At 44.6% G+C, this 27795-nt stretch overlaps 1 protein-coding gene across 2 annotated transcripts; it reads right to left on the bottom strand.

Annotated features, from left to right (window-relative positions):
- Nucleotides 1-1206: 1206 nt before the first annotated feature.
- On the bottom strand, nucleotides 1207-24251 carry TEF (TEF transcription factor, PAR bZIP family member). 2 transcript variants are annotated; one of them, XM_074163955.1, is made up of 5 exons: nucleotides 23938-24251; nucleotides 12913-13239; nucleotides 11207-11427; nucleotides 10346-10557; nucleotides 1207-8429 (listed from the first exon to the last, which is right to left on the bottom strand). In XM_074163955.1, exons 1-5 carry the CDS (start codon nucleotides 24038-24040, stop codon nucleotides 8408-8410), a joined length of 885 nt encoding a protein of 294 aa, XP_074020056.1. In that variant the 5' UTR covers nucleotides 24041-24251; the 3' UTR covers nucleotides 1207-8407. The 2 variants fall into 2 exon arrangements, with proteins under 2 accessions (XP_074020056.1, XP_074020066.1); XM_074163965.1 differs by lacking the exon at nucleotides 23938-24251 and adding an exon at nucleotides 18979-19177.
- Nucleotides 24252-27795: the final 3544 nt, after the last annotated feature.

Raw genomic sequence — 27795 nt, 5'->3', positions numbered from 1 at the left:
AGATATAGCCAGAGAAAAACAACTAACTGACACAATTTCTTCCTTCTGAAAAACCATATGAATATATTTCCTAATCCTCTATGGCAGGCTGCAGGTAGTCATCTTCATACATACGTTTCAAAATTGTACTGCTGAATGACAAGATGAGATGCCAACCCACTCTTCATAGACCTTCTAGTGCCTGGACTGGGTACCTCCTCCCTCCCTCAGATGTCAGGAAATGGTCACTGAGCGTTCGTGTCAATGAGAGCTCTCCCTGCAGAGTTGGATTAGAAATCCTATCTTCCCCTTTTCCTCCTGTTCAGAATTTTATTTCCTTCCTACCACCCCCCCGTCACCAATCATACAAGATACATTTTACAAAAGCAAAGAACCAACAACCTCTACCTTACTGCAGTTTCCAGATATGCTAAAATATTCCAGATATACTAAAATACCAGTGATCTCATTTTCCTCGAGACCATGCGCCTCCGATAGAAATAGCAGTGGCCAAGGAAAGTGAACACATCCTTTTCTGGATCAGAAGCAGCGACTGTATAGAAGACGTACATTTTTTACCAGATGGATCTTCACCTACCAGCTCTTGAAAAAAAAAAAAAACAGCAAAAAAACAACCCCAAAACAAAACCAAAGAACAAACAAACAAACAAACAAAAACCCCACAGAAAAAAACCCAACCCAACCTACCAAGGTTTAGGTCAAAAAATGGAAAGGAATGGAGAAAGCTGTCCTCGTGGTCAAAACTTACTTACTCTGAACTCTGCTTCTTTCCATGAAAGAAAGAAAACTAAATTCTGATTGCTTTGTGGTGGTTGTCAGCCCCAAAATAACAAACAAAGGTTGGTTCAAGTGTATGCAGCTGACTACTAGTTGTCAGGATTTCTCCCTCTACCTGGAAGAGCTCAACCTAGAGTGACTATGCAAAGGCATAGGACGAGGACAAATGCAAAAACCTTGCAAAGTTTTTGAAATAAATTAAAGTTGATTTCCAGAAAATAAAAGCGGGGAACTGTACACTGTGACCAGCACACCTAATAGTTAATACATGGGAAATTCACAGCAAGAGCCTAAATCCTAAAAGGTGATCGGCAGCTTTAGCATCTACCGACTTCAATGCAAATTGCAGGTGTAAGGCTGGCAGTTGAGGTGTACAGCACACGGCAGGCTTCTCTAGAGAACAAAATTACTGGATCTCAGCATAGTGGAATATACGTTTTATTTCTTAAAAAGGAAGGGTACTAACAGAATTTAATACAGTCAAAATTTTACATTTTAAACAAAAGCTTTTCTTTTATTCTTAAAAACCAGTTACGAGCAGAGAGGTGAGAGGATTTAAACTACTCACAAAATCCAAGCTGAAGACTTTGAGAATTCAAATCTGTGGTTTATACATTTAAAAAAGTGTAATAAATGGAAATATAAAATAATATTAACTCTGCAACAGTGAAATGCCCTTTCCTCATTAGATTGCTGTTTAAGCACCTTTATTTTTACCCATCAGCTGCCAGGAGTGTGTAGGTTTATGTACAAAATAAGCAGTTTGGGACAAAAGACTCATATATAAATTAAAACCATTTATGGCAATACAGTTTTACCCAGCCGCTTTACAATCTTTTTTATCTCTTTCATTTCTATAGCATCTTTCAGTCAGGATGATCTCAAATGCACTTGATGCACTGCTTCAAAAGCAGCTACATTTACAGGAATTATATAGACAACCTCAAGGAGTAGATATCCAAGAGATTAAACAATTTAACACACAGTAAAACTAAGATCAGGTTTATATCTTATATAAATACTGTGCAGATCTATCATCCGTCCCACTGAATGAACGGGACAGATCAGTGTCACATCTGAAGCCAAAAAACCACTTTTATCCAAGAGGCAACAGAATTTCAGGCCAAATATAGCAGATAGGAGTTCCCTCGAACTATTTATTTAAAAACTGTATGTCTGAAAAAGCTTCACAGGAACAGAGTTTTCTGAATAACTTGCACATATGCTTAGCTGTTTCATCACTATTTTACAGCCTAGAGACACTGAGAGGGGAGGAAAAAAAAGAAGGGAAAAAAAAATGCCACCATCTCTGCCCACTACAAAAACTGTTGTGGCTTTGTCCTTTATGGAACACTGCAGCTGTTACCAGAGAGGAGACTGCTCCAGTATGGCATTAAAGACAAAGAAGTTATATTATGGCTGGAAAAAGTGTCATTAGGCTAATCTCTTTAGATGAAGGCTGATGGTTCCATCTCACCTCCTCCTCAAAACCGAAGTGTTCATATTTCCTAGCAGACTGCTCATGATTCTCACTCCACTATTTTTTGTTTGGTTTTGTCTGGTTTTGTTTGGTGTTTTTTTTTTCTTTTAACACAAGATAGAAAGGGTCATGAAAGCTGATGAAAGTTCCAGCTGTGCGGCATCCAGTGAACATGTACTCAGCAAAACCTCAAGTCATTAATCACTTTCTCTCCACAGCACAACAGGATACCTGTGTCATCTATGTACATAACATAACTAATAAAAGCTGTTAAGACTATCTAGGTTACAAATGAGCTTCCGTAACAGTCACTCACTGTTTCATTGCAACTTGCTGCAGTCTGGCTGAAAGGTGGAGACAGATCTGTTTGAGCCAAAAGAAAGAATAGTTAAAAAAAAAAAAAAAAAAACAACCCATCAACCAACCAACCTTTAGTTTTCCTCAGTCACTAGGCTTTATGAATAATTAAATATCACCACTTTCCAAATGCTACTCACAAACAACAGATCATCTGTCCAGCTAATGGGATGGAAGAGTACAATTATGTGTGTCATCAGTGACTACTGTTAAAGAAAGACTGGAAGAGAATCAATTCTCTCAAATTCTCAGTTTCTCTGCTTAAGTAGCTCATTATTACTTTTAAAACATTTTTTGTTGATAGAAAGCATCACAACTAGACTAGAATTCCACAACATCAATCTTTGTTTTGATTTCTGTAGTTCTCTAGGAAAAAAATAACCCCAAATCAAGCTACATGAAGCATTAACAATATTCAGATATTACAATGGAAGCACTTATTTATTACTTCATAGAACAGATTAGTTTTAAAAGTGTATTTACATGTTCTAAATTATACAAAATACAGTATTCCAATAATTCATGTTAATCACCATATTTCAGACAACTTCACATAGAAGTGCAGAGGATGCATTCATCCACGATCCTGGCCAGTAGCAAGCGGTCACCCGCAGCGTGACAGATGAGAGCTGCTATTGTGCCCCCTCGGGAAAACAAATCCCACCGTACCTTCTCACCAAGACATAACTGCAGATCTAAGAAAACATTCAGGCAGGTACACGAGCAAAGTTTGTTGAGACCCACAGACCAAAATCACATGCCTTAGTTTACTAGACGTATGTGAAGTACAATTTTTTTTTTGTTTGTTTTTAAGATGTTCTACAGCAAAGGGCTTCTGCTCATGCCTTACTTGGGAAGATGAAGTAACAAGGGGTTTGGCTATGTAACAGGCACCCAAATTACACTTAATATCAACAGCCTTATAACTATAACCGATGGCATGTTAAGGGCACAATTCTGCAGCTGACTGCCTGGGCAGAGCTTCACATTCAAGAACAGATCCTGTGAAGTCCACATGGTTCTCTAGAGATACAGGGCCCATCCCATGCAGAAGTGACAGCAGAATTGAGGCCTTGAAATATTGGGGCCTCAGGTAGTAATTTCCTCACGACACAGCACTATCGGTTCACATCAGTAGGTCAAGTCCCAGCGCTACAGTGCACTTAGTTAAAGCAACAGCTATTTTTTTCACACCTTTCTACAGTAACTCTCCTCCTTATCTTTATATTCCTCTCACTTTCTTCTGGACTGCGGAAATGAGATCACGAAAAGGAGATTCCCCAAACCTAAACAAGTATGTATCTTCTGTATGATGCTAAACTGAGGGGATCCAAATTGACCTAAAATTGTCAACAGTGAGGTTTCAGTTTTAGTAATCTTGCTCAGGTCAGACTTGCATTACTCTTCTCTTCCTGCTTGCATTCTGTACTCTCCTTGCCAAGTATCTATGTCTATCTATACATGTATCTTCCTCAAAGGATTCCTTTTCCCCTATAGCTGCTTGAACTTTAAAAAGTTTGCGTTCCAGAAGTGACTCATTAGGGGACAGCATACTATCAAACCAACAAATTATATTGTGTGTGACAAATCTGCATTATCATGAATTAAATCATTGTAATTTCTCAATTAGCATTATGTTAGCATCTCCACAGAAGTTTAGGTAAGCCTATTCTCTCTACCTTTTTCCTAGTCTCTCATTGTGAGTTTATCTATCTTGACCATGTTACAGTGGCGGATATACAGATCAGAGTAATTAGCTGAACATCTAGAAAGCCAGCGTCTTGGGAGTGCTTCAAAGGCAACACACTAACAAATGATTTTGCTGTTTATGGATTTAGATGTAGGTTGCCAAAAAGATGAGATTTATGCATTAAGACAAACTTGCATTTCTCATCTTGTGCTTAGCAGCTAAAACCCTAAGGGTGAACAAAAGCCTATCTGGATTTTACAAAGGTCCAAGATACCTCCACTATCACTAAAAATGAAGGCATCTGATTACAAGGAAAAAAGCCACGTTATGCTGAGGAGGCTTACAAGGCTGAAGCAGCAATATTATCTCCTGCACAAGTCCATTATTTCTGCTGTCCACAGAAAAATATTTTTCCACACAAGTGGTTTTATTACAGTATTCCCAAAGCTGCTGGCCTTCCACTGCACCTCCCAACTTGAAATGAATTTGGTACAATTAGTAGCAGTCTTGCAAATAATGCTGAAAGTGATTTCTACAGCTAGAACACCTTGGCCTTTCAAACAGGACAGCAGGGAAATGGAGAATTGTCAGAAAAGACATAAAATGTTACTAGAATCATAGATTTTTGGAAATATTTCTTGTCCCAGGAAAAAAAGCAGAATTCAGATTATCTGAATATCAAAACTGTCACTAACTGTGAATATGAACAAGTGACAGGACTAGCTTACCAACATTACATCTGCAACGTGATACATCCACCTGATCCCAGCACAGAACGCTCCAGAGTAAAGCAAAGACACCCATGACTCCAGTGCTTGCTAAAACTTTACGATAAGTATGTGAGAGTAAAGACTTTTTCCTGTGGGAGTTAATGAGATCTTTGTTACTGGCTTCAGTGGGAGCAGATCTTGGCAACAGGTGATAGATTAAGCTTCTAGGGAATTTTTAAATACAAAACTGCATGATTGTAAGAGATATAACTATGTGTAGATTAGAAGACCATGCATGAAAGCAATACTGTATTAAATGTTGCACATCATTTATTCATAGTCTGTTTCTCCTGCAGAGTAAGACAACACTCATTGCCCACAAATCTCATCAACAGTTTATGTATTTTCTAAGTTAGTACGGAGAAATGGCCATTTGGTGTCAATCCATTTCCTTATGAACGTACAGCTGTGTCAGAAACTGCTCCTTTTACTGGCAATCCCTGCAGTGATGCTGAAAGGCGCACTCCCTTTAGTCTCTCCCCTTGGAGATGGTCCCTTTATGGCTGGAATGGGGTATTTTGCCATCAGGCACACTTACGGCCTCTACAGAGCATGTTCCAAGGTTAGAGAACTTCCGACTCTAACAGTGTCAATTCAGCATCTTTTAATGTTCAAATTGAGCTAAAAGAATATTAGACTTCTTATGACCACTATGAAAATGTACCCAAGTTATCACTTACGGATAGGATTGTCGTCCTAGTCAAAGAAACAAGATTATATAGCTACTTTTTCCGAGAGGAGCAGAGAGCTCTGAAGCAGTAAGCTTAACTTCCTGAGACTGCAAAAACAGACAGGAATCCAGCACTGCACAGAATTTTTTGTCTGGCAACACCTATGCTCCTTAAAATAGTTGCCACCTTCTCATCTATCTTTGATGATGTTGCTTCTTAACAAAAAAATTTTCCAACTACAAAAGTTAAGCTGCACTCACCCTGAAGTGCGATTTTCCAGTTTTGCAACCCGTAGGCATGTGAATCACAGAATGTGCAAATTTGCACTGTCCTACAGGGAAGCACAAGTGTTTGCTAACAGTCTTCTCTGAAAGAAAGATCTAATGACCATTCACTGTTAGTTTCCATTGTGTAAGCTTTTAATACCAACACGAAAAGCTAACAGAATTGCACCTACTATTCTCACTGACTGAATATTCTGCTGTTAAAATAGCATGACATACTGCAAAATCAAATCCTGTATACAATATTTAAGTATTTAGAAGATATTCCTAAAGCAGTAAGACAGCAAGACCCAAACGGAGGACTAGCAGCTCCTAGCCCAGTTACAATACCCTTTAGCTTTGTGAGTTAAACAGGAAGCATGACTTTCAAGAATAGCCATTCAAAGCTAACTGAAAATTTAGAAATGATAAATGCAAAAAGAGCCGCTACATTTACATGCTGCCAGGGTTGTTTGTTTTGTTTGGTTTTTTAAATCCACAGTTTTGCCTTTATCACCAAAATCAAACAAACAAATAAAAAAAGCAGTACATAACAAAAATATCCGTCGAAATCAGGAATACTTGATACAGATAGAGATATACGCTGACATTTCAGCAACATGGAGCTAAAGTATTCATCTATTTGAAGAGAATACCCCAAGATTCTCTCAGAGCTTTACAATCCCAAATTATAATAATACACTAATAAGTATACTTTTGTAACCAGAAAAAAAAAGTTAAAAGCAGTTTCTTGACTTCAGAACATGGTCCATTCAAAAATAATAGGTCAATAACTGCATTTAATGTATATGGTCTTCACAAAGTTTATGCCTTAAAAAAAAAAAAGGTTATGAATTCTCAGTTTTGAGATTTTTCTTATTTTTTTTCCTCTTTTAAAAAAATGAACATTAGCTGCTGCTTTGCACCTTTTTCTCTTTGTCCTTCTGCTCTGAAATTAAGAGTGGAATCTCTTGGGTAAACACAGAGTCAAAATACTTGTTCAACATGATAGTGTTGAGCCTTGCTGGTAACTAGTTGTGCCTCATCATTTTGGCACTTGTGCTTCTGAAAGCTTTCAAGATTATTTTTCTTGAGGTGTATGCTGTTTATCAATCTCCAGCCATGAAAACGCTGAACATCTTTCACTCCTGTCTTACAAGCTCCATTATAGCTACAAGCATGGCCCAGAAATTAGGTACTCTTTTTCTTCCCACATAAATTTAGCTCTTAAGCCTCCTCAATATAAGAGTTTCATCAGCATAACAAGAATTTACTCTTACAAAGGAACTTCCACCTACTTCCTCCATCTTCTACACACAATAAACAACCCCACAATCTGTCCAGGCTTTCAGCTACTCTCCCACACCAGCACAAGGGTCTTGATACTTAAGCTGCCCATTGTAACTGTGGGAAATCATTGGCTGTTTCACTTCTATGAAACAGATGAACAAAGTATTCTTTCGCCTCCACAGTTCTCGTGTAGTCAAGAGACAGAAAGTTGTAATATGGCAGCTAATAGCCACTGTTTTGCTGGAGCTGATACTCCTTTGGTAGTTTCAGGCTGCCAAAAGCCATGAGAATCAGCAGCTCAGACTAGCACCTTTTCCATGATTGCTAAATCATTAACAGAAGAATAGATCTTGTTTCAGCCAGATACCATAAAAGAAAGCAAGCCTGATAAAAGAGGCAAAGGAAAAGGCAGGTTACAGCAGTATAATTGCGGAGCAGGAAAGCAATCAAAGTGTTTTTACTATCACATGGGTCATTTGATAGAGGTTTATTACTACTCTTTCTATGGCAAACTGTGGTGCTTTCTGGATTGTTTCAATACATCTGCTGTACTTTCCTGCACTGGCAGTCTCACGCATCATAGACTGCTGTTGTCCTGGTGTCTTTAATTCTGCACCCACAGTAGTCCACAAGATGTTACACGGTACCAGAAATGAGTCGCAGTATTAAACAAAATTCATTCTACTGCAGTGAAAAAATGAGTCTTAAAACATAGCAGTTCTTAATATATACACTTTCATTTAAAACTCCCTATTTTCTTCCACTTGAGTGCCAAAACAAGAGTCACTATTCACACAGGCTGTCAACAGACTTTGAGACGTGAACTTTGAGTGTCTTGACAAAACCCCAATAAGTAAGCTTATTGTAGTTCATCGTTACAGTGAGAAAGACAGATAAGAAAGCCATATACAGAATTAAGGAGACTTTGCACTTTTCATCATGCCCAGCCCTGGGTAGTTCAGATGGGGTACTTGCAGGCAAGCAGGCAGGCAGGGTCATCGTCAGTTGTTTGTGTTGGGACACCTCATAGATTTCACTGCTCACTCTGAAGACTGGCGATTCATGTGTGCTTTTTAGTTTCTTTGTTTTTAAAAGTCTTTAAAGTTGCATCACTCGGAATCAGATAAGTCACTTTAAACAAAGCAAAGTGTTAAGTGTGACAATTTATTTATAACATACTTCCCACCATCACCACCACACACCACCCTGTGAAAGAAAACCCCTGCTGAAAGGGTGACAATTTTTAGTACGTTTGAAAGAAATTAGACCAACGCTGCATGAAGAGCCACTCTAGTCAAATTAAGAACAGAGGGGGAGATAATTCAAAGCATACGTTTACTTTAAACATTCCAAATTAGCCTGCTTCTCCACTTCCTTAAGAAGTCACACACAATTGGTCTAAACTCATATCAATTTCCACATTATGTTTAAAAGACAAGCTAGGCAAGAAGTCCTTAGTATAGAAAAGAAACCCCAATGCTTTTTTAATAAACTTTTCAGATTTCAGTAGGGGAACTGGAAACTAGCCTAAACATCTTCTATCCCACATTTACGCCCTAATATAAATATTAGTCCAAGAAGTGTAGCCTAAGAGCTCTGACACAGCCACCATCTTAAGATAGCTTCTCTTGTTAAGAGGACTTCTAGACATATTTCTGTTAAAGCTTCTGGTTCTTGCAGTTGTAGGTCATGTAGAAGGTCCCACCATCACACATAACATATTTTTCTTTTAACACCACGTACTGTTGAAGCAGCGCTTGGTGCTGAGAATCAATTATTTCCAAGAGGGCAAGTCTTATGTGCTAATTTTGAAACAGAAAACATGCTGGAGAGAGAACCAGCAGGCATGGAGAGACCAGATATGCTGCTACACAGGAGATAGTGAGGTAAATTGTTCGTGTTTAGAGTGGGTGTAGCTTGTTCCATAGAGTGTTCATGAGGCAAAGGATCAAAACTCTTTCTCAAGCTCTTGTACAATAGGTAAGGTGCCGTAAAGTAACAGTGGCTTGTTTGCATCTTAAAAAAACCCCCTTCTTCCCAAGCATAAGGTACTGGCAATTCCCTAACAGACGGGACTCAAGGTTCAGCCTAATGAGCCAGACCTCTTTTCCTAAATCTCCCTTAAGTTAAGGGAGACATGTTAAGTGAGATATGCTGCTTTATCAGCAGTTCAAGAGGGAAGTCCCTCTAAGGAAAAAAAAAGGAGGAGTGGTGGTAGAAATACAGCCTAAAACCCACAGCAAATTATTTTGTCCATATGCATAAAGTGAGAGATCCCCTTCTGTTCTCTCTCCTTGGTGTCTGGAAGATATCCAGGATTAGAACCTACCATGATGTTTGAGCAGTATTTTAATCAACACTGCACTGACTCTGGTCTGCATAAGACTTGCGCATTAACCTTGAGATACCTCAGTTTTTACAAGAGATTGATTATTTTTCTTTCTTTCTGTCCTAAAGGTTCCCCTATTCCTCTTCAACAGGAACAGAGTTCTATACAACAGGTACTTCCTAGTGCCTCTGAATGGGAGAGGAAACAATTTCATGATGCTGCCCAGCAACATCTACTTACACCTTAAAATTATGTTTTACAATTTGACTGGGAGGGGTGGGTGGGGTGGAGAGAGAGAAAAGAGCAGGAGTTTAAAAAGAAAAAAAAATAAAAATAAAAAGCAAGGAGAGTCTCCTAGGCTCTTTCTCCACTTAAAATGGAGATTAGAACAGATAGCAAAACCGCTGTCCAATCAGAAAGGATCCACATCAATTCCTCCAGACAGGTGAATCTGTTCTATTGTACAACATCAGAAGATGCTCTATCAGTGTTAAAAACATAGTTGTAGATATGGACATTAAGATTTTGGGCAACGCAATGATCAGGGAAGGGCCTGAAGTAGTGCCAACAGAAAACAGGGTTTGAGTTGGTTTGTTTTTTCTGTAGATGCAAAATGGCAAAGCCTCCACAAACTTTATTTTTGGGCATCTCTACAGAAGGCAGAGAAGTCTAAGAGCCTAAAACAAGGAGCCCTAACAAGGAAAAGGGGTGTGCTTACAAGGGTCCGTATCTGGTCTCGTATTTAGAAACAATGTTCTTGCATCGTCCCACTTCTTTGCGCAGCTCCGCAACCTCCGTCCTCAGGGCTGTATTCTCTTTCTCAAGAAAGGCTGCCCGAATTGTGATCTGATTCTCCTTTAATCGCCGAGCATCACGGGAACGCTTTGCTGCCACGTTGTTCTTCTTTCGCCTTGTCCAATATTTTTCGTCCTGCAGCAAAAAAAAGGAAAAAACAAAAAAAAAAGAGCTGCCGACCTGACAACTACATCAAATAGACACCTCTTCATTCTATGATGACATTCATACTGACTGCTATATTGAAGAATCTCCTTTGCTGGTTTGCAGAGCTCAGACACCAAAATGAAGGCAACACAGTACTGTAAGATTTCATCCTTACATGAGTCTTGTTTTAGGATAAACCAAGTGCACTGCTAGAACTAGGGAGATTAAAAGACTTGGCTACTAAGAAGGTGTCCAACTGAGGTGTTCCCTTTACTTGGTTTCAATTAGTGAATGAACTTCCACAGAAAGCAACCTGTTCTGTGGTCTGGGCTGCTTAAAGCCGGATCAGACATAATGCAGGGCAAACGCATACAATGGCCTTCAAAACTGCAGTTGATGACAAAGTGACTTGATAATTCTTCTAATTTCTGTGTATAGCATGAGAAGTTGCTCCTGCCCAGTAATTATCTCATGATACCAAACCAGCAAGAACAGCAGTTGACTTGCCAATTCTATTCTTGGCACTGCTTCTGCCCAATCACATAGGTATAGTGCATTAGTTTTGTGTCAAAATGTTCGGGCAAAGAGTCAGGAACTTTGATCAAGGCCTAGAAGTTTGCAGCAATAAATCTGTTACCTTTTGCTCATCTGGGACAAAAACCTTCTTGGCTTTTTTAATCATTGGTTGTGGTTTCAGGTCCTCTTCAGTAAACTTGTGCTTGCGAGGATTGAAGAGCTCACCACCAGGCACACTGGACAACACTAAATCAGCAGGATCAGGGTTAAAATTCACCTCAACTTCTACGCAGTCAGGATCAATGGGGCTGGGAGTATTTCTCTCATTTTGTGGTGGGGACTCTGGCAACAACAGGAGAAGTTACACTACATTCAGCAGGATGAAGAGAATTAACCAAGAAGCCAACCTGGGTATTTCTATTTACTGCCCTACTGTGGACAGTATTTAATAGTAGTATTTGGTATTTCCCTAAAGTGTGCTTGGTGCTGTACAGCTGCTGGTACAGAGAGAAGCTACACAGTCCAGTTTGTAATACAAACTCTAGGAACACATACCAAACTAACAGACATGAGTAGACACATGCGGGACAAGAGTCAATACTTTCTTGGCAGAAACTTCATGCTTTGCACACTTAAGCAGCGCCTTCCACAGCAGTAAGAAATGAGAAACTTGTATCAGCCTGAGTTTTGTGCCATAGAAAGCCTTATGGAAACAAACCTGCCCAAAGACCCAGGTCTGCGGGTCCTTCAAAGAACAGACGTTTGTATTTCCAAACAAAGGACTAAATAAAGGTGGGTTTGTTACAAATGCAACAGTATTCTACTACTTCATCACATGGAAACAAATGTCCCAATAGATTGTCTGACACTGATAGTGTTCACATGAACTTTGTCATATTAATCTATTCTTTACATACTTCATACATATGAATTGTAAATGTCAGTGCAATTTTTAGTAGTGACCAATGAATAATTTTTTTCATATGCCACCTAGAAAAAAGACACACCCTATGTGTTATTGAAGTAGTTCCACATTTTGCTTTTCTCTCACAGATTCACAGAAGAGGCCCTGAGCAAAATGCTTTCTGTAAAGTCTGATCATAAATAGCACTGTGAAAGTTTGGTGGCTATCACGTTTAAACTCCAAATCTAGGATGAACTGAGCTAAATTCTTTAATAGAGAAGAACTCTATATTACAAACAGAGTAGAAGTTTTCTAGTACCGTTTAAGTAGAGTTTTGTTTCTTTGTTCCTCCATTCTCACTTCAAAGCACCACAGAACATCAAACTGCATCATTAACACACCTTTTCCAAGTGTCTGTTCTCACATTTCACAGGCGAGCAAGAAAAGATTGCTTCATTGTTTTTCTATTAAGCATTGTTATTTGAGGTACATTAAGTTAGCATAAGTTCACCCAAGCAGACCAAGCCACCAAGGTAGCACAAACGACTTGTCACAAACTATCAAATCTGTTGTAAAATAACCTGAGAAACTATTTTCTCAACATGTCCAGCTTCTCATTAGATTAGCAATATCAAGAAAGCAAATACTTTATGTTGGTGTTTCAGCTCTCCTAATTTCAAAAGAGAAATGGACTGCACACTGGGACACACTCATTCATTTTTTCCAGGAGGGGGAGAGGAAAGAAAAGAAGAGGCAGAATCTTCATGACACATGGACTAAGGCCCTATGCTGAGCATGTTTGTGCTACTTAACCTGCCACAGCTAACACTGACAGGTTAGCGTGTCTCCTCTTTGATCTAAACAGGCACCTTTTAATACCAGAACAACAGAAGTCTCTCAGAGCCCCGTATCATTCCATCTACCTGTGCTGGAGGCTGCTTCAGATTGCTGGTAAACCGCAGTGGAAGAGGATGATGCAGGAGAACCAGTGGAAGCACTGGCAGACTCCTTGCCTTCCAGCTCAGCCACAGGCAAGAGCGGATTCTGGTTCAAATCCAGGTGAGTAGGGCTGGAAGGGATTCCATTCTCCAGCAGGAACTCATCCAGATCCATGTACTCCAGGTGGAAAGACTCGCCATCATAAGGAATAGTTTTGTCCCAAATGGGCGGCATAAGGGAAGCCGAGACTGCCATAGTGCTGGCAGCTGCTGCCTCATCTTCCTCAAGCTTTATCTTCTCCTTCTCTTTATCTGAAAGATACAAGTAGGTCACTGTACAAGCTGCAACGAAGGAAAGACTCAAGGTTGAAGAGTCTAACAAAATCCCCATGAAAGGAAATTCAGTAAGCTGTATTTCTGCCTCATGACATGATCTGAAAAATCAGATGTTGAAAGGCAACATTGATTCATTCAGTATGGAATGCTCTGACCCCCTGTGATGGCCAGACCACAGACATCTGAGTAGCCTTGAAGACCAGCATCTTTGCTGTGATAACTTACCAAAGCGTGATACAACACCGCATTGTTAAATAGTCACTGCAAAATAGCCTGGCTCATCTTGGAAGACAGCGAAAGTGAGTGTCCATAAGGAGGATTACATGGGAAGCCATTAAGAAAACTACAAGGAAGCAGAGTAGTTTATTCTATGCACAAAGAAAGAAGGTGCAAAAGAATAATCTAGATACAAACAAGAAAGGAATATGGATTTTTAGATTACATTTGAAAATTATTCAAAAAGGTCCACAGGACAACAGAGACCTGGACATCTATTTTTCAGTATTTTAGAAGCAGTTATTTCTGAAATGACTCAGCATGTCCACACAGAGCAATAGCTCCAAATGCTGCTCACTATAGATAGCTCAGAGTACCTACATACAATTTGCACTCTTTGGGGAGATGTCTAATAAGGCATACTCCCACACCCCACCCCCAAGCCACAAAAGACTGATGAAATTTTCTCCATCTACTATGCTACAGTGCACATATTACAGAAAAATGGCTGTTTCTATGTTCCCCATAGCTACTGAATCTTAACAATTGTCTGGGACGGAATCCAAGCAGAAAAGTCAAGTTATGGAATAATTACATAATTTAAGAGATAAAAATAAGCTGGCAGAAGAGAAAAAAAGAATCCAAATCATTTTCCTGATCCAGTTCTCCATGTAGACATGCAGTTCTACCAGCACTGAAGGAGGCATTGCAGAAGCAGTGCCAGTACTGCCAGCATTGAGCCAGCACTGCTGTCAAAAGGAACAGTCACCAGTTGTATCCTAACCAACCGCAAACTGGGTCTTTCCAAGGACTCCAGGGACACAGGGACCGGTACTGACATAGGTTAGCCCAATAAAATGCACAAATGTTTGGTATCAGGGTTTTCTAGACTGGCTACAATATGCTAAAGGAGTATTTTTCTTTATTGGGTGTGGGAGTGGGGGTGAAACTCTGCTCTAAATCAGAAAAGCCTATTTATATAAAACCGATTCTGATAGAACTGGCATTCCTTCCGCTCTTGCCTTAGCTGATGTGGAACTGGGACTGAGAGCTTTTTTAACTGGCTTAAAGAACAGTGCTGCCACATGAAATAAATTATCATTTTAATCTACCGTGCTCTGAACATCTTATACAAAAGGAGATACCTATTTTAAACTAAACAGCTGAGAAAATACTTACCAGCCACAGCCTTGGCTCTAAGAGTAAGTAAAGAACATGTGAAATTCAGACCAGTGGCTCCTGGACCTGAGCTTTGTTAACATAATCTTTTAGTTTTGGCCTTCCCTCTTGCTACTTGACACTGCTGCTTCTGAATTGCCATCTCCCAACTCCTATCCCTGCTACCAACAACTTTTTGCAGGGAATTTTGCAACTTTCCTACCCTTCACATGGGCAAAGCAAACGTGCAGGTTAACAGTCATGATCCAAATAAACTGCACATTTCTAAATAGCTCCTACCTGAAGCTAGCAAAGAAACATTGTCTACTCTCTTTCACATGTAAGGATGATTTCACTTACTACTGAAGCACAGCCCACTAAATTGGAACCACCATTTTACATTCAATTTGTGAATCCAGGACTGTGTATTTCCATAAGGTTTGCATAGTGCCCAGCACAACCGAACCCAGATTCACATAGGGGATTGCGGACAATATCCTAGTAAAGACATTGCCAAAACAAATGCAAATGACAATGAATTCTTTGCAAATCACTTTATTTTTTAATCAACATGATAAAAAAATGTGAATGTTGAGTCAAAATGGCAGAAAAAAAAAAAAGAAAAAAAAAAGTCTTTACTCTTGAATACAATGGTATTCCATTATAAGTTATACCAGTTTTAATGCAAGCCAGCAGTGCTTTTGTTTTGCAACACTTAATACGACACCTCCAACAGAGGAGAAATCTCAAGTGACCAGTAGACTAAACATAAGGCTTAAAAATATTTTTTCAGAAGGCAGATGCTAAAAGGACTATACTGCTGGTGTATGTGGCTCTTCTCATATCTTTTAATGCCTTTTAGATGTACACCATCATCCTGCTATACTTCACTAACCTGAAAATACTGTGGTCCCTCCAACTTCCTCTTGCTATGGTCCCTGACTCACACCAGATTAGATTGTGTCTTCACATGAGAAGACCATCTGAAATCTTTTGTCCTTTTGCTACATGTTGACAACTGGACAAGCACTGGGCCCCCAGTGCTGTCTTTGTTCAGCTATGCTGCCTCTCTCTCTCCCTCCTCACTTCTAACAGCAATATCTGAAACAAATTAAAATAGCAGAAGTTAACATGCATATTGGGTGCCCATGTATTTCAAATGTGATACATAAAAAGATAAAACCTTTGTATGATCATTTTTCCATTGACATTTTCCCACTGGCTTTCTTTAATTCATTTAATCTTCATTTCTGCTGCACAACATCCTGCTGGGTGCACAATATCTAATGAAACACTAATTAACTTGCAGAATCTTGAGGGGGAAGTTTCCACCCGCCCCATCACAAGGAGCTGAAACATTAATTCTCTTAAGATATTTATCATGTAAACAGGTATTACCTGACAGCAGAGCTGCAGTATCCTAAGAGGCTCCATTTGCAGTGATTCAAGGTCACCCTGATAAATCTGGACTGTACTTCTGCAGCTGATAGCTCATGTCCGATTTAGCCCCCTCATTCTGCTACTGTGACCTACTAACTAGGCTGTACATGTGCTGTCAACAGAGAGGTCACTAGTTTATGGTAAGTAATTTGAAATACTGCTGTTTTAGCCAAAAGCAGCAGCCTGGAAAGAGCTTTATTCCACATCCCAGTTTTTCCTCAAAAAAAACCAAACCCCAAAACCTACCACCCACAAAACAAAAGCACACCAAAAAATATTTTGGCCACAACTATCAAGTGCTAGCCCAGCCACAAACAGAACAAACACTTCCTTGACAAAGTTCCCCTTGTTCATAAAAAAAATATTGTCAAATTATACCAAAACCACTATACAGACTAAGGATCACTCCATAAATCTTTAGTCCCACTTATGACAATGGAACAAGACAGGTTACATACAGGTTCTGTATTCCTGATGCCCATTACCCTGATGTTTGTTGAAGCATTCCTCCTGCCACAGCAGCACACAACTGGCGATTAAGGCATCCTTTGGAAAGTACGCAGCAGCTCATTATTAATAAGAGAGACCTACGGTCCTGCTCCAGAATATTAATTCTCTTCCCTTGCCCCACAGAACCTTTTATAAAAAGACTATTATTTTTATTTATTTAATCCCTACAGTGTACATGACGACAACTTACAGCAAGGGCGGTCAGATATACTTGGTATATGGCAGGGCATTCAAGATAATGGCATTCAGTTGGAACTGGATGTCCTCCTCTGTTGCTTAGAAGGATTAGAAAGCCTGCTGGCTTACTGGGTAGTCAAATTACCTACAGCAGTTGGAAAACCCACAGGTAGCTTGTGGAGACTATAAATGGATTCTGCAGCTAGTTGATACCATTTCTTGCTGAATAAGACATAAAACTGTATTTTTGTCAACAGGCATTCCAGACAAAAGGCATAGAGTCTTTTCTCAGAAATCTTGCTGAAAACACACCCTTGTTTTAAGTAAATTAGTAATTATTTAACATTTTGGCTGTCACTATACTGCAAAGGAACAGAAAGTAAACAAGGATCCTGTGAAGTCAGTTGTGTCACAATTCTACTAACAAGTCTTTTGTAAAATTACCTGCTAACACAGAAGGAGTTCTTTCTTTTGTCTTGCAAATATGCACAGAAACAAGAAAAGCAACAGAGGTCAAAATAAACAGAAAGCAACAAGTTCCGCAAAGTGTTAAGTGGAACAGTACAAGGTGGACTAAGGAAATCTATGGAGAAATTTTAAGAATGAGAACAATCTGAACTTCAACACAGCATGAATGGAGAGGGGTAATCAAGATGCAATGGACTCATTAGAAAGCTTTAGACAGTCAAGGTCTCTAAACACCTTCCCAAGATGGAACAGGGTCATCTAGTAAAAGGAAAGGTATCAAATGTTTCTAATTTTAGAAAGATGCACCACCTCAAAAATGCATTAAGTTTTTTTTTTAAATTTTACATCTCCATAGGCCAGATCACATGATTCTGGACAAGAAAACCACCCCTAAGACAAAGTCAGCGACCATCATAGTTTCCACATGTGACCTTAAATTGCTCCCGCTGGCACTATCTCCTTTAAAAAGGATTGGATAAAGAAATATCTTAAGAAACCCCATAATGTTGTGGATTCAAGATTCTGTGTACTGCAGCATCCTGCACCATGGCAACATAACTAAAACCTTTATCAGAGGTTGACCCTTTTTTTTTTTAACAAAAAGGAGAAAAAAAAAATATTCGCCAGAACCACAAGATGGATACATTTACACAGTACTGTGCAATGTTAGACATGCAAAGTAAATGGATCTTAACTAGGATCCTCACTGGGAACAATCCTGCCAACCTTGCTTGCACTGCAGTCTGTCCTGGATACTGTCTGATCTTCCAAAAATTATTCTCAACCTCAAAAATCTTAAATGTAAGGATTTATTTTATTATATACCAGTACACTAGGCATTGCAGTGGTGCAGATAAACCTGAGCCCTCCTCAAAAATCAAACCGATGCTCAGAAAGGCAAAAATACTGCCAGGTGGAAAAAAAAAAAAAAAAAAGTTTTTTAAAAAAAAGTGTGCCATCAGCAATGAAGACTATAAGCACCAGCACTGTTATTTACACAGCTGTTGGCTGCATAATCAGTGGGAGAGAGACAGCTCCAACCTATGCAGCACCGCGTGTGCAGGCACTCAGTCATAACCTTACGGATTATCACCAAACCTAAAGCTGAAAAGATTTGCTGCTTATGCGTGTCACCGTACAACTTTTCACGGCAATTAAGGTCACGGAAGACTTAAAAACCTTTCCACTGTTGCTCCCAACTATGCGTCTGAAGGTAAGGGAGACTTCAGACAGCTAAGGGAATAAAAAAAACCAGAGCGTCACGTCCTGACTTCCACCTATCTCTCATAGCTGAAGCATTTTATTTCGCCCGGCGCACACTCCTAAATACACCCGAAATTTTCCAGTCGCACCGGCTCGCCGAGGACAGCCGGCCCCGCGGGGCGGCCGCCGCTGCCATGCGCCGCTGAGGCGGGGAGCCGGCCGGGCTGCAGGCCGGCGGCCGGCCCCGGGAGGCCGAGCCCTTCCCCGGCGGGATCCCGTGCTGCCGGCACTTGGCACGGCCGGCCGGGGAGGGGCGGAGGGAAGGACGTACCGGGGGAGGACGCCAGGCCCGGGCATGTGGCCTCTCCCGTGGGTCCCCCCCCCCCGCGCGCACACCGCGGCCAGTCCTTCCGTGACCCGGCGGGTCCCGCCCTCCGAGGCGGGAAGACAGCGTGGGGGGAAGGAGGAGGAAGGGAAAGGGGGGGGGAAAAGCTGGAGGGTGCCGCGCGCTCCCGCCGCCCCCGCGCGCGCTCCCGCGCTCACCCAGGCGCGCCTCCCGCGGCGGGTTCTCCATCAGCTTCTTCAGCACCAGCGGGAAGGCGCCCGCCAGGCCCCGCTGCTCCTGCTGCGCGGCGGCCCCCCCCGCGCTTCCCCCGGCTGCAGTGGGCTCCGGTCCTCCCGCCGCCGCCGCCGCCGCCGCCTCCTGGTGCGCGGCGCGGCCGGGCATACTCCCCGCGAGCTGGCGGGCGGGCTGTCAACGGCTGTCAACGGTCGCGGCGCGAGGCTGCTGCTGCAGCGGCGACGGCGGCGGCAGCTCCTCAGGACCCCGTCGAGCAACGACGAGCGAGACGGACGGACGGACGCGCGCGAGCAGGCGGAAGGCGCATGCGCAGGCGGCTGACGCCTCGCAGCGTGTTTCACTATTCATGAGGGCGGCCCGCCCCCTCCTCTCCACCCCGCCGCGCCCATTGGCCCGCGCGGCCTGGGGGGGCGGTCCCGAGCGGGCACGCGCCCTCCGCCCGCCGGGGCACGTGCGGGGGCCGGCTGCGGCAGCTCATTAGCATGTGGAGCCCCGCCCCCCTCTGCGTCACCGCCAGCTGCTCCAGAAGGCCGGGGCGAGGGGGGGGGAGGCAAGCGCGCGCGTGGGCGGCGGAGGAGGAGCAGCGCCTGCCGCGAGGCGCGCGCCCGTCACTCGCCTCCTGGGTGTCGTTTCTGCGCATGCGCAGAAGCTCCCCTTTTCCCCCCGGCCGCTGCTCGAGGCGACCGTTACCGGCTGAGGGGACTGTGTGGGCGGCTCGGGCAGCACGGCGCCGAGGAGCCGCTTCTTGGCCGTAGGCCGCTCCCTACTGTCTTGGGCCCGACCGCCGGGCCAGACCGTGCGGCGGGTGCGGAGGTCGCATAACCGCCTCAGCCGTCGCCGCTGCCGAACCGCCACCGGTGCTAGGGATCCAGCCGGCCCTTAAATATCCTCGTTTAGGATCTCGAGATCACCTTTCCCACGTGACCTGCATTTAATCTCCTCCTATCCTACATCATGTCTGCAGTAGCGTGCCCTATATAACGTTAGCAGGCAGAAGAACCTTACTGCGGCTACTGGTGTGGCTGGGAAGCTGGAGAAGGAGGGGGCTCTCTCCAAGTTCTTACGATCACAAGCGATTCCTTGCAATCCCCCAACCAGCCCCCTTCTTCCAGCAACAGGGATGTCGTGCTTGGGTTTAAGCTGAACATACAAAGGGAGAAGGCGTTGCCGAGTTCATCCCCAAGAGCACAGGTGGATACAGAGGAGCTTCTCCTGCAGAATGAATTAAGCTCGCAGAAGTGACAGATGCTACAGCCACAAGCTTCTCCCATCAGCAGTTGCTGCCTCTTGCCGCAGAAGGGCCGGCTGAAGCAAACCTACCGCATAGCGCTGTGAGCGGGGAAAGGAAAGGGTGCGCAACCTCCCTGGGATGGTCCCATCCGCACCCAACAGAGCCACAGGTGCCAGGGCAGAGATGTCCTTCTAAGTGCCAGCAGAAAAGGGACCTCTTCTTCCCAGGTAGACACATGGGCATCTGCTTGGTTCAGCTGCTCTTCCACAACCTCAGACATTTCATTGTGGTTGCAAGGCGCAATTTGACCTGACCCTTGCTAATAAACCCTGATGGTCTTTGTGACACAAAATCATGTCTGAATTCCTCCCCATGCGCCCCAGGAAAAGGACCAGATTGGAAGTCACATGGGGTAGGTGCTTTCCCCTGTTGCCTTACTACAAGAAGGACCTGGGGATGCCTCCATCCAACCCAGTCTGACAGGGAGCTACCCTGCCTGCCAGCTACTTCTCTTGCGTAGGCTGGGAGGCTGAATCTGCTGCCTCCTTCGCAGGGGACAGGGGTGGAACTCCTGATGCAACTCCTGCATTCATGCTGCCCAACAGGGAGCTGGGAAAAGGGCCACCTTGTTAATACAGGCTGTGGTCCAGAGGCTGGAACAGCACAGGTTAATGCATCATTTATCAAGGCTGATAAATCCAGCTGCAAGAAGCAGGCAGAACAGGTCATGCTCCACTGCCCAGTGTGCTCCAGGGCTGCTGCTTGCCCTCTGCGGACTCCCTCTGCCTTGCCAAGCTCAGCTGGCAGAAGAAAAAAGCACATGCGTGAAAGGGAGATGCCACTTCACACGGGGCAATGAAACACAGATGTTGGACCACACATGACAGAGGCAGCACACAGTTTGGCAAGGGGCAGCGGGCTCGCAGCGGTGCTTTTGCCTGGGAAATAGCAAGTCATAGGAGAACACAACCTAGTGAGTTCAGGAAGGAGCAGCTTCTAGGAACAGGGTGAGGGGACACAGCCAAAGTAGGCAGGCCGCAGGCTTCCGGTTCAGTTACAGCTCTCATAGTCGCTTTGTTCCATTGTTGTTGACGCTGGAGGCGCCCGGGGATGTCACTATGTCTCAGTACTGTACAACACTACTTCAAGGAACAGGCTCTGTGTGCTTCCCCCCCCTGCAGATCTCAATGCCAACTGCTTTGCTGGGTAACGTCCATACGAATGGAGGTTATTAAAACCACTCAGCAGCCTTTACTCCAGGGCTCTTTCCTTTAGATCCACCATGTTCTTCCTCCAGCACATTTCCACCCACACTCCACTGTGCTAAGGTTTGTTGTGCACCACCACTGGGTTGTGACTGTGCTTGGAGAGGATTTAAGCCTGTACAGTGTTAGCTGCTTGGCCTGAAGGCGGGAGGGAGTTCCTGGGGAGCATTCCTGTGGGTTCCCTCTCACAGCACCCTGCTTGGGCATCAGCTCTGCCCTGCCAGCAAGGAGGGAGGTTGCTCTGAGAGCTTTTTCTGGCCTCCTCTGGGGATTAGGGACTCAAGCCACTGCCAGCAGAAAGCGGGCACTGCACCATCAGCCGTACCTTCTTGGTTAAATCTGCCTGGATTTTTACAATTTCTCTTCTGGTCTGCAGCTGAGAAGGAAGAGGAGGACAATGAGATGTGAGGAGAGGAATGCAGTGGCCTTGGCTGCTACTGCTGGGAGTCTTGTCAGGGCCATATGATGCAGAACAGCCCAGCTCTGATGCAGCAGGGATGCAAGCAAGAAGCAGCCCAGCACTAGGCACAGGTCAGGGGGAACATGTACAGCAAGCCCCACTGGGAGGTCTGAATAGCAGAACACATTTCAGACAGAAGCTTGAGACTCAGCAAATCCGGACAAGTGGTGTATAGGTATGGAGACCCAGGAGGAGAAAGATCTGAGCTCTGTGGGAAGAGGGCTATGACAGGAACACTGGCCAGGGAAGGGAGGCGGCATAATAAAGACAATTCTAAGGGTTACGGGAGGTGATGCTGAGAGGCAGGGTGGTCCTGGGGCTGAAGAAGCAAGCTGCCACAAAACAGCACTCTCAGCTGCCAAATAAGCCATACTGAGTTAAGACTAAATGATTCCCTCTGCAAATCATTGATTCCCCCTTTACCCCCCACTTTAACTCGTGCCAAACAGATAAATCTTGCCAGCACTCCTCCCTTGGATTAATTCAATCCACTTGGCTGTGGAGGCCAGAGATCCCAGAGAGGCAGCCAAACTTCAGCTTAACCACAGCAAGGCTCTGCACCACATGAGTCTCCCTTGGCCCTTACTGCCTCCTCCCAGCCAGATCTGCTTTCTGCCTGGGTATCAATTAGCTCAGAAAACATGCCCTGGTCCCCACACACGGCTTCATACTGTGCGATATGTAAACACACCCGTTAATGGGCAAAGTCTCAGCAAAGGAGAGAGCCAGCTCACAGGTGGCAGCAGCAGAGCAATGTGACAAAATGAGCCCCTTAGCGTGTATGGAAGCTCCCCTTGGCCTATTAACCCCTTTCCCACCACAAGCTGTGCAAGTGCCAAGGGCTCCCTGTGCTCTAGCAGGTGTAGGCAGCTGCCTTTCCTGCCATGAACGCTTTATTGCTGCAGCAGCAGCCTTTTCTCCCATTGCCTCCGGAGCAAGAGCAGGGTCCCTCTCTGCTTTGTGCATCTGGCTTTTCTGCTCCCACCTTCTGGATCACGCTGCCCCTGAAGACTGCAGAGCCATTGGCATGTCCTGGTAGCAACTCCCTGCAGAAGTGCATGTTTGTTTCTGTGAGTTCAACTCACTCATGCCTAGACATGAGCTTGTTGAGCCAAGGTGTTCCCACACACCTCCCCAGAACTCAGCAGTGAACATTAAAACACAACAAACAAAAAGCAGCTTGCCAAGGCCATGTGGCATCCTATCCAAAAACAGAGGGTCCCTGAGTTGTGCTATGGGCACTTGGAGCATGTCCAGGAACAGAGAAGTGGTCAGTCCAGCAAGCGCAAAGTCTTCAGCACAGCAGAAGCCCAGACTAAATAATCTCCTGGGTCTTTTTCATTTGTTTTCTAGGATACTGCAAGAAAGCCTAAGGGTACAGAAGTGCTCTTGCAAAGAAAACACAACATTTGCTGTGTTCCTTACCCCAGCTTTCTACTGATAAACAACTGCAGCATCAAACACAAAGTTTGCATGTAGCCATCCTGCATCACGCGTGCCAGGCTCCCTGGACAGCCTACATCTGGGAAGAGGCAATGTCTGGAGGCTCAGCAGCTATTAACCATGGGACAACCCGGATAGGAGTGACTTCCAGGATTGCTACGTGAGCACAGAGATTTGTGCCCAAGCCGTCTCTGTGCACAAAGCTTTGAGGGTTTCCAAGAAGTAGCTGAGCACAGAGATTAAAAGGATCAGGAGCTCAGCACTCTTGACTGATTTTGTAATCAATCCATTGCTGCCGTTTTTCCTCCTAGCTGCACAACACACTCAGTGCCAGAACTCCCTGTCTGACTTGGACACTTGGGGAAAACACACCCTTGAAGGGCTTGCAGCAAACAAGATCTTCTGCCCGCTTCTCGCCTTTCAACTTAAGGCGAGATTTCTCCTTTCTCCTGAAAGGAGATTCTCCTTTCAACTTAAGGAGAAATCAAAACAGAAACCCCAGCATGCGTTCCCTCAATCCTACCTGTCATCTTGTTGGTCCAGGGTAAGGAGTACTCCAGCAGGGACTTCAGGACTTCAGGAAAGTCCAGGGCAGTGGGGCCCCTGGGATTGTTGCAGCTTGACATGTCCTGTCCTGGGACTGCGCTAGCACAGCTAAGGGAGGGCCAGGTGCCTGGCCGCCAACGCTACACCCCACTCGCCTGGGTGTTGTGAGAAGGGCTCAGAGGTGCCCGCAGCAGGCTTGCCAAACTACTCTGGCTGAGAGTAAAAACAAGGAGGAAAGGAAGGAGCCTGGCAGAGATGCAGTTTGCCTGGCTGTCTTCACCTCCCCCTCTCCCACTCTGAAGTGGCCAATTGTGGAAATAGCTTGCAGCCTTGCAGGGCTGGGCCGGGCGGCTGGCCAGCGTGGTTTTACAGGGCCTTTCCCAGCCAATCCGGCAGCAAAGAACTGGGCCAGTTATCTAACTTTGCAAAGGCAGCACCCTTTTCCTTCCCAAGGTGTTATAACAAATATACACGTTGCAGGAAAAAGAAAGGAGCAAGCACGCACTGTCAGGGGTACACACATTGGCTGCAAACACAGCAGGAGAGGGATCCTCTGAAGGGAGGCTCTGAGGAGCTCTGAGCTGCGCAGGCTGCCCCATGGAGATACACACACTGTCTGCATCTGCCTGCTAACTTTTCAGCTCTCTGAGCTGCAGATAGTGACAATACTTGTATATAATGCAACGCTTACTCTGTGTCCCTCCTAAGTCAGTATCGATAACAGCGTGAGGCATCTTTCTTATCAAGTGTGCATCATCCTTGAAGTGCAGAATTTCCCTTCATAAGTGGCACTGAGTTTTATCAGAAAGCCAACAGCCTCCTCTTGGAGCAGCGATGTAAAGCAAGAGAGTTCATGTACCCTGCAAATACTCTGATAACAGCTGGTTAAGTAAGACCTTCGGCATGCAAAGCCCCTCCTCTCCTGTTAGTGAAGTTTTTTAGCATGGAGGGATGGACTGGAGACAGGAAGATAAAGGTCTGATCTTCTTTATCAGGATCTGGCTTGGGAAGGAGCATCTTACATGTGCTGGGGTCTTCTCTTTCACTGGGTTGTGATAATTAGAACAGAAGTGCCTTTATTTTGCAGTTTGGTCCTGTCCATTTTGCAAGGCTCAGCCTTACAGCACCAGTGCAAGTTAATAGGAACTGGGTATTCCTACACTGATCTGTGAGCCCCAGCTGTTGGGGACAGCCCAGGAAAACTGTGCGTAGCTCTGAGCATGAAAGTGGCCTGAGTGAAGGCAGAAGGATTTTTCTTGTGTCTAAAGTGAAGCATTTCACTGGCCCAGGATTTAGAGAAAAAGTGATAGGGTTTTGCTCATCCCTGACAGCATGGTGTTTGGTCCCATAAGGAAATGCATTTGCTTTAACCCAACAAAAACCAAAAGGAAAGAATTGCCTAGCCAGGCTGGGTGGTTGGGAATTTCAGATTAGCTGGGGAAGTTTCATGATCTATATCCCAATATAATCAGGCTCAGAAATCACAAGGTAGATGCTTTGTTAGAATTCTTAATTATGATACTACTGCATTACAACCTCTTGGGATTTTCCCCGTGGTTTGCTCCCCCCACACTCCCAGAGAGAATGTAAGAAAGCAGACAGTGATAACCATCAGTGGTGAAGCCATTCAGGGAGAACAGTGCCCTTCTAACCTCAGCCCGCTACGGTGTCCTCCACCCACCCAAACCTGGAGCCAGTAGACAGACTCTGCAAATGTTCTTGAAAGTCAGTGGATTCTGGCCACTGGGAGCAAGAAAAGCGATCACATCTCTCCCTCTTGGAGCACACCCTGCCAGCCAGGACCTCCATGTCCTTTCTCAAAATCTTCTGATCCTTTCCGGCTGGCCAAGGCAAATGGAGTGGGGTCACTCAGTCCTGCCAGGCATCACTAACATTTAGGAGAGCTATTGTCATATATGCCTAGACCTGCTTCTTGTCAAATGATGACAAGGTAAAGTGACTGGGAATGTGGTAGCTGGCCAGTGCCAGGTGTAGCTGGACCTCCTGGTTTTTGCCCTAGGCTCAAACTTATCCTGAAAGCTGGACAAACATCTGACTGCATGTCTGGAGGCACAGAAGGACTTCATAGCAGCTGCTGCAGCAATTGACTGACACTTGTGGCTTCAGAAAATGAAGAAGTTAATTGAGAGGAAATTCTCACTTAGCATTTTGAATTATTAGCCTGCAATGGACATCCACAAGGGTTTTTTTTAGAGATCTGAGAGCACGTATAACATCTTGTGTTTGCCATATCTGCAAAGTCTCCTGCCAATGTGTGTCCTTCTTGATTCATAATCCCTGAAAATCAAGCTCCCACCCAGGAGAAGAGCTTGGGTAACATCACTAGTAGGATGCATAAATGCTGCTTTAGCAAACAAAGTTGAAATATTGGCTCTGGAAAGCTGCAGGCATGGCCACAGATTGCATCATTTGTGCTGGCTGCACTGTTATCAGACCAGATCGTTATTTATTATTATTGTAATCCCATGTTAGTGGAGGTCTCAGCAGCTCTGCTCCATCACTCAGAAGCCCAGTCAGTCCTTGGCAGTGCGTTTTCTCACAGACTCAACCAGCCATAGTCAATTTATGCTGGCCCTAAGTGGATAGCACACAGAAGGGGGAACCTAACCTGATGGAGAGGGCCAAACTCTGGAAACTCTGTCAAGCAAATCGTGCCTGACAAATTTGGTGGCCTTTTATGATACTGCCACAGACTTGGTGGACGAGGGCAGAGCAACAGACGTCATCTACCTGGACTTATACAAAGCATTTGACACTGTCCCGCACGACATCCTGGTCTCAAAATTGGAAAGTCATGGATTCGATGGATGGACCACTCGGTGGATAAGGAACTGGCTGGATGGCCACACTCAAAGGGTTGTGATCAATGGCTCAATGTCCAAGTGGCGGCCAGTGATGAGTGGTGTTCCTCAGGGGTCGGTACGGGGACCAGTGCTATTTAACATCTTTGTCGGAGACATGGACAGTGGGATAGAGTGCACCCTCAGCAAGTTTGCCGACAACACCAAGCTCGGTGGCACGGTTGACACGCTGGAGGGAAGGGATGCCATTCAGAGGGACCTGGACAGGCTTGAGAGGTGGGCTCGTACAAATTGCATGAAATTCAACCAAGTCAAGTGCAGGGTCCTGCAGCTGGGATGTGGCAATCCCAGGCACAAATACAGGTTGGGTGGAGAATGGCTGGAGAGCAGCCCTGAGGAGAAGGGCTTGGGAGTACTCGTGGATGAGAAGCTTGACATGAGCCAGCAGTGCGCACTGGCAGCCCAGAAAGCCAACCGCATCCTGGGCTGCATCAAGAGAAGTGTGGCCAGCAGGCCGCGGGAGGTGATTCTTCCCCTCTACTCTGCGCTCATGAGACCCCACCTGGTGTACTGTGTCCAGCTTTGGAGTCCTCAACACAAGAAGGACATGGATCTGTTGGAACGGGTCCAGCAGAGGGTCACGAGGATGATCAGAGGGATGGAGCACCTCCCCTATGAAGACAGGCTGAGAGAGCTGGGGTTGTTCAGGCTGGACAAGAGAAGGCTCCGGGGAGACCTTATAGCAGCCTTCCAATATCTGAAGGGAGCCTACAGGAGAGCTGGCGAGGGATTCTTTGTCAGGAAGTGTAGTGACAGGACAAGGGGTAACGGTTTTAAATTGGAAGAGGGGAGATTTAAATTAGATATTAGGAGGAAATTCTTTACTGTGAGGGTGGTAAGGCACTGGAACAGGTTTCCCAGGGAAGTTGTGGATGCCCCATCCCTGGAAGTGTTTAAGGCCAGGCTGGATGGGGCTTTGAGCAACCTGCTCTAGTGGGAGGTGTCCCTGCCCA

Source organism: Numenius arquata, chromosome 2 (genome assembly GCF_964106895.1).
Source record: "Numenius arquata chromosome 2, bNumArq3.hap1.1, whole genome shotgun sequence".
In the NCBI taxonomy this organism is placed as follows: Eukaryota; Metazoa; Chordata; class Aves; order Charadriiformes; family Scolopacidae; genus Numenius; species Numenius arquata.
Note: the sequence above shows the minus strand (reverse complement) of the source record. Positions and strands in the feature narration are given on the sequence as shown.

What these genes read in the sequence shown, in the direction of transcription:
- TEF (XM_074163965.1), bottom strand. Translation starts at nt 19,162, where the DNA reads ATGCCCGGCCGCGCCGCGCACCAGGAGGCGGCGGCGGCGGCGGCGGCG. An exon ending in GCCGCGGGAGGCGCGCCTGG is followed by an intron (nt 13,240 to 18,978) that starts GTGAGCGCGGGA and finishes TGTATCTTTCAG; the next exon opens with ATAAAGAGAAGGAGAAGATA. An exon ending in TTGTCCCAGATGAGCAAAAG is followed by an intron (nt 10,558 to 11,206) that starts GTAACAGATTTA and finishes TTTTTGCTGCAG; the next exon opens with GACGAAAAATATTGGACAAG.